General features: G+C 37.2%; 1 protein-coding gene across 1 annotated transcript in view; it reads left to right on the forward strand.

The window, feature by feature from the left end:
- Positions 1–5,782, forward strand: part of brinp3a.2 (bone morphogenetic protein/retinoic acid inducible neural-specific 3a, tandem duplicate 2) — a 50,943-nt gene extending 45,161 nt beyond the window's left edge. Inside the window, exons 8-9 of the mRNA XM_028028533.1 lie at positions 1,374–1,716; positions 4,488–5,782. Coding sequence (XP_027884334.1) covers positions 1,374–1,716; positions 4,488–5,258 — 1,114 coding nt within the window. The 3' untranslated portion in view covers positions 5,259–5,782. The remainder of the gene's footprint in view (positions 1–1,373; positions 1,717–4,487) is intronic.
- Positions 5,783–7,486: the final 1,704 nt, after the last annotated feature.

Here is a 7,486-nt window from a genome sequence, read left to right on the forward strand (position 1 = left end):
TTTATTGTCATTGCACTGTCACAAGTACAAGCAACGAAATGTAGTTTGCATCTATCCAGAAGTGCTCTACGAGATATAAATATTTATTTACAGATGTACAGGACTATGTATGTATGGACTATAAGGGGTTATAGCAACTAGAAACTAGATGATACATATTCATTACTGTCTCATTACATCCTAGATGGCCTTTTCAGATGGCTTTAAATTGCAAAATAATCTACAGGAACTAATATCTTAAAATAAAGTTGGGTATGTTTTCTTCTTCACACACTAATGGCAATGTAAACTGTGTACTGCAGGACAATTAGCACTTTTAAACAAACTTTTAAATTATGTTTTATTCAAATTCCCATTTTAAAAGTTTTGCTTCCTTAAAAAATATTTTGTAAGTTCTTATGGAGAAGATTCTTATCTTTTAGGATGTTCACTGCCTTTTTTAAAAATTAAATTCAGCAATAGCCCTTAGAGGCAACAGTTTCTTAAAAGTTTTTTCTTTTCTTTTTTTTTCAGGCATACAAGATCACAACAGAAAACTATCAGAACCATCGCTGTCTTGTCTTTACTGTTAAAGCTGTTGGCTTACCCACAGTCCTCTGTGAAGTAGAGAAAATGTGCTTTTAGTTCATTTCCCAGAAGTTGCATTTTATTTTCCTATTAAAATCTGCAAATTTCTAAACTTTGCTTAACGTCTCAATGAAATTTAATTAATTCTCCAAAAGTAATCCAACAAACACTTTAAATTTAGGATGTTTTCCTCAATATAAACTCATAAATAATGCTTTTTTTCCAAACCAAAATGCAGCTTTTACATGCTGACCATTTCTCTTCTGTAAGCAAAGATGGTAAGAGGCATAAAGGGATCATGGTGGAAAAATCGCAGTACCATGGAATGAAACTCCAATTCACATTGGGGAATCGTGTGCATGTCTGAAACTAAGTCACCCTCCGGCTACAGTGCACTTCTAATATTTATGACATAAATTGATCAAAGATAACGCTCTCTGCTCTTCTGTATGTCTGTCATTTTCTTTAATAATCATCAAGCATGGCAGGAGTTCAAATTCATAAACATTCATGAGAATCTCAGTCAGAGAGGAGAATATAGACTGATATTCCTGGTAAACAACACATCATGATAAAACGATGTTAAACGTTGGACAAATTTTCTAGATACACCTCTTTTAATCTGCAAATGACCTTAACCAGCATTAGTTAAATTCTCTCTGGCTTGTATATTTAAAACTTATAATGAGCCAGCTGTCTGGTGGCTCATTATAAGACAGGAGTCTTATAAAGCTTTTCCCCAGTTAACCAGCTCATGTTGAAAGTGTATTTTGATCTCTTTATATCTTTTATTGTTATTCCTGCAGGCCTCACTCCTACTGGCTAGGACACATCCAGTCTCTCCTGTACTGTTCAGAGAACAACCAACTTGGAACATTCTCCGAGGAGCTTCACAGCTGCAGCTGCCGATATGAACACAGCCCCTGTCAGTCGCCCCCACCCTGCTCTGTTGGCGAAGGCTCAGCCTGTGCAGTGTGTGCACCAGACAACCACACCCGATGTGGAAGCTGTAACCCAGGATTTGCCTTGATGCAGGGGGCTTGCAGACCTATGGTGGCAGACTCTACAGAGAACTGCCTGGGCTTTGAGACGGACCTCCAAGATTTGGAGTTAGGCTACCTACTGCAGAGAGCAGACCGCAGGCTTGAGGTATCTCTTTGTTCACTTTTGTTTAATGATGTCAGGTTCACCGCTAGTTGAGCTGTGCCTAGAAAAAACGACACATGGACTCCTGGGATTGCATTGTATCGTGGCCAGCTTCTGGCAAAGGGAAGCTTTATAGTTTCTCCACATTTCTGTTTAACAATTTGTCAGACTCTGTTTTAATGGAACCTATTTGTTATTTTTGTCAAACTTAGCTATGTAATATCTGTGTGTTTAATTTATTTGTTTGACCTTGCCAGATATTGAATACATAAATATTGTTGCACTTTAAGTATGACTGTCTGTGCAGATCTTCTAAGTGGTTGCCACAGCACATTAAAAACAGTGACGGTACATTTGACAGGTTGCATTTTTAGGTTAATGAAACCAATTTGTCTAAACAAAATAAAATATCTTCAAATAAATGAAACTTCACATAAAGAACACAACATTCTGAAATGTTTCTTTTTTTTACCCCTCCAGGGGGTCTTTTGTGGGCTCTAGTGTCCTTTATATGAAAGCAGGCTGACAGGAAAGGGGGAAAGGGAGGGGGGAAGACATGCAGCAAATATCTTCAGGTCCGGGAGTTGAACCCGCGACAGCCGCGTCGAGGACTCAAGGCCTCCAAACATGGGTCACGCTATCCCCTACACCACCATGGCATGCCCCCTCTGAAATGTTTCTTAATTTATAAAATGAAAACTTACTCGTAAAGCAAATTACACTTTTTGAAAAGAGTTTTCATAGGAAAGTATCTGGATTCAACTCCCTGAAAAGACATGCTTACTGTTTGAAAAGAAATCAAGACAGTGAAATCAACCCAGTGATAGATTAATTTGATTTGCGAATCTTCTGCAAAGGTTCCAGTGCCAATAGACTAACATGTTTAGGCAGTTTTGTGGTTTGCAGCATTTATTAACTGTATTGGTAAGAAAGACTTTTGCAGAGGTCTTAGAGCAGAAAATGCTGGTGTTCAATTATTCATTAAGACATTTTACTAGTGGATGAAAATCAAGACAGCAACCGATATTGCCAGAAGTGGATGTGTTCCGCTAGTTTACTCCAAAGTCTGACCATACAACAACAAAACAAAAGGTTATTAGCTATTTCCCCACTCTTGTGGCCAGTTAGATTTTTTTTATGTTAATTAACAAATCTAAATAAAGAACCAAAACAAAACTTAAAGATCTACCTGATTCTTGCAGTAGTAAAAGCAGGATCTTTCACTAATGCCAATGCTGATGCAGGTACATATCTTATGTCCCTGAACCTCTCAGATGTCCCTGACATCTGTGTCAAGGACACAGATGTCACAGGTTCGAGTCTCAGCCTGACAACATTTGCTGCATGTCTTCTCTCTTTGTTAAAAGTACTTGTGTACTGGAAGCAAAAGGCTTGGTCACCACTTCTTCAACTCATTCATGTTCACAACAGTCTTTAGAGAAAGGAGGTGCAAATCCTAACTTCAAAGATATATATTACATTTTCAAACCTTTTTTTTACAACAAAAAATAAAATACAAAATTGACTGGACATATAAAGCTCTTTTTAGGGATTAAATGCCTTGTCTAGAGGCACATCCACAGGAAGAACCTGAGCTCAACTTGTAAGACAATTACTCCCTTTGAGCTACAATCGACCAAATGACCAGCACGGCACCATGGATTGCTAACAGGTTTTTAACAGTGTTTGCTCTCCTATGCTTCTTTCATTAAATATTTGTTAATGTTAGAAAATTCCTCTGATACAGAATAAATCTGTATATGTTTCACAGTATAACTGTTGAACAATGCTCATACATTTATGGCTAAAACTGAGTTTTATCACCAACATTTCTCTTCTCTCCTAATGTCACACCAAGAGCATTAAAACACCAAAGTTTATGTTAACAAATAAGGGTTAGGGTACTTTTGCTTCTTTAGAACCTCAAGATATTGCATTGTAAATTAATGATTTACATCTGTTTATGTATATATATATATATATATATATATATATATAATCAAAATCAAAGGTTTAGTTGTCAATTTTAAAAATAAATTGAGCTGGAAGTGACTTAACTAACAGTAGAAGATCTAAATAAACACTCCAAATCTATAACAAAAAGGATGAAAGAAAAAAAATGTAATGCTTTAATTACTAAGAAAATCTCTAGATGAAATTCAAATGTATGGTTCAAACGGGAAGTTGTTAAAAATAAATGCTCTCATATAAAAAAAAAAGTATTTGTTACCATTTATAAAAACAAATTCTAAGAGACTTGTTAGATATAGTGAAGAAAAAATTAAAAAACAATGCTTTGGATTGGTTCATTTGTTGTCCCTGACAAATAAAATCTGCTTCTTATCTTAAGAAAATTTAAGGTCTTGAACTTCTATGACAAAGAGGTGTGAAGTGTGTCTGCTGCTCTTTTTTTCCAGGCTGGCTTTCCTCTTCCTTTTCAGAAACTAAATCTAATAACAGCAGCAATAATGGCTAGGCTTGCTGTTCATTTAATATTGTACATATCCTATATCTACATATACATCTAGCATTTTATTGAATCTTACAGTGTTACATAGACTCAAATGAGGATTTTGAAAATTATGGAGCTTGCGCTATATAACTATACAATTCTGTACAAAACAATTTCGTCATATTTTTTCAGTGATGTTGCATTGCAAGGATAATATCATAAATATAAAGCTTTCTAAAAATTGCACGCATTCAATATACAGTACATCATGTTTTTTAACTGAACTAATTAGATTTTTTTGTGTGTGTTTTCGGTCACACAGGTTCATGCTATTTTCATCAGCAATGACATGAGACTGAACAGCTGGTTTGACCCATCGTGGAGGAAGAGGATGCTGTTGACGCTAAAGAGCAACAAATATAAAACCAACATGGTTCATATGCTGCTTGGAATATCCCTTCAAGTTTGCCTTACAAAGAACAGTACGCTGGAGCCTGCTCTCACTCTTTATATCAACCCTTTTGGTGGGAGCCACTCAGAGAGCTGGTACATCCCCGTCAATGAAAATGGTTTTCCAGATTGGAAGGCCACCAAGTTGGACCTACCCTTCGAGTGTTATAACTGGACTTTGACATTGGGTAACAAGTGGAAGACATTCTTTGAAACTATCCACATCTATCTTCGTAGCCGGATAAAGACTCAGGACGGAGCAAATGACAGCGTTTATTATGAACCTGCCGAAATTACTGATCCTGCTCAGAGCCTGGGTTACATGAAGATAAACAGTATCCAAGTGTTTGGCTACAGTATGCACTTTGACCCAGAGGCAATTCGTGACTTGATCCTCCAACTGGACTACCCTTACACACAGGGCTCCCAGGACACGGCCATCCTTCAACTCTTAGAAATACGAGATCGTGTGAATCGCCTTTCTCCTGCAGGCCAACAAAAGATGGACCTGTTCGCCTGTCTCCTCCGCCACAGGCTCAAACTCACTCCCAGTGAGGTGGTTCGCATTTTTGCCTCCTTGCAGGCCTTCAGTGCACGTTTACCTAATTCAGTGGATTATGAGACCACCAAGCTGTGCAGTTAACAGCTGGTCGAAGACTCAATTGTAAATTGTGCACAAGGAAAACGTTTTGAGTCCTTGATACAGATGCATACACATGTGCTTTGTCTCTATTAATTATCAAACTCTATGGTTAATCATGAGGCAACCAGCCATGGACAGCTGAAGAATGTACTGGACGATGCCCATTTCAGTGCCATGTAAAAAAAAATGGGCTGGATCTTTGAGGAAATGCACAACTGTTTCTCAAAATAATATTTCTGCTGTAGAAACTCAGAAACCACTGCATACAGCTGAACCATCCTGTTTCAATATGATTCTGCTCATTTATACTGTAAGTACCAATGCTAAATGAATAGACATTTTATGGTTAAAATGGTACTCTCTGTTTGTTTGTATTTTTTATATGTTTCTTTGCTTTAGTGACTGTGCACTTTCCATGACTTGAAGATTGCAGTGGTGTAAAACAAGATTTTGTAGATAAATTGATATTAAAGACATCGTGTTATAACAGAGTTGATCCACTAAAAAGTTGTATTTTAAACCCACTAGAGTGAAGGGAATTTATTTGAAAGCCACAAAACGAATATCATTTCCTCTTGTCTGATTGACCATGGCTTTTCTAAGCGAGCGGTATAAATAAATGCCTCTACAACAGAAAAAAACCACACTGAACAAGAAGATAAATTTACTGACCTCTTTATCAGGTACACATTGCTAGTACTATTTTCCCGTATGGCAAGCTGTTGAAAACATTCCTCAGATTTGGGTTCATATCAACATAGTGGTGCAGCACAGTTACTGTGCCATCTTCACATACAGGATGCAAATCTTCCATTCCATTACATCCCAGAAGTGTTCTGTTGGATTGGGATTTAGTATCTTTTTAGAGTTCTGAAGAATAATGAATACACAGAAAAAAACTGTTTCAGATTTCTTAGTTTAGCTTTTCCATTCGGTGTGTTGTCCTACTGTTAGTAGCCAATAGAAGACGGGTCCAGTATGAGCATAACATGGTCAGCACCAATACCCAGCTAAGCTGTAATATTTTAACCGGGGACCCCCAACCGCCAGACCCCAGGCATATATGGTATATATGCATATATACTATATGTATGGTATATATGCACAGTATATACCATACATATATTGATACCTGAGTCCAGATTAATGAATGTGTAGTAATCTTTGTGTCCCATCTCCCATCTTATTCTGCCCCAATGGTACACTACAATATTTGGGAGGAAAAGTATGATGCATGGCAAGCAAAAAGTGAACAATGCTCTCCTCTGAATGATGCTCACTGACACCTCTAAGCCAAAATCAGACTCAACCATCTGAATGTTGCAGCTTACATTGAGACTCATTGGACCAGGCAACATCCAGTTTTTTTATATTATATGATTTAGATGATCGACTGAATTGTTGCCTTGGTTTCTTTTCTTTGGCTTCCGTAGTAGCACCCTGTGAGGTCTTCTGTTGTAGTTTGAAGTCAGCTTCATGGTTTGATGTGTTGCACAACTGAAGATGATGCTCTAAAAATCTCAGTTGTCAAGAGTGCTTTATTTTTTACTTTTTGGGCCTTTCTATCTTAACACAAGAGATGGTTGAGTGTCAAAATCAAAGTATACATCTTCACTATACATCAGTGTTATTTGTTCTACACTCTGATTCAAGATTACAATTTAGAGGTAGATATCCCTTTCTAGGAAATGTTCTTTTTCTTCATCATAAAGGCTTGATGATGCCTTTATGTGCTCATAATTATAAGCCGCTTGAACAGCACTGACTTGAACAAGCCCATATTTATGGTATTTTTAATTAATTTTAATTATGTTTCCCAGTGATTTAAGCTTTTCAATACAACCTTGCAGGGGTTAATAATGCAGTGGTTTTTACATTGTCTATTCTGAAGGAAGGAACTGAAAAAAAAATATTTTCTGTAGGCTCGCTTTCCAGTCGAGTATACAGTGGAATGGGCTGTATGTTATGAATAAGGCCTGACTGGATGTGTTTTTGTTCAGTTTTCCATTTTTCTTATCTTCTCTGTTACTGAAGAAGTACACAGAATTTGCAATAATGCAGTGTTTTTTTTCTGCTTTGCACACATTGCAGCAACATGAAGCTGTTGCGAACATTTTTAACTCCCTTATACAAACACATACGGTTGGGTAGTGAGCTGTGAGCTATGTCAAGCAGCCACGAGTGCACAGCACTGAGCTGTGGTTAAACAGATCCAGTATAGACACTGA

Source organism: Xiphophorus couchianus, chromosome 9, assembly GCF_001444195.1.
Source record: "Xiphophorus couchianus chromosome 9, X_couchianus-1.0, whole genome shotgun sequence".
In the NCBI taxonomy this organism is placed as follows: domain Eukaryota; kingdom Metazoa; phylum Chordata; class Actinopteri; order Cyprinodontiformes; family Poeciliidae; genus Xiphophorus; species Xiphophorus couchianus.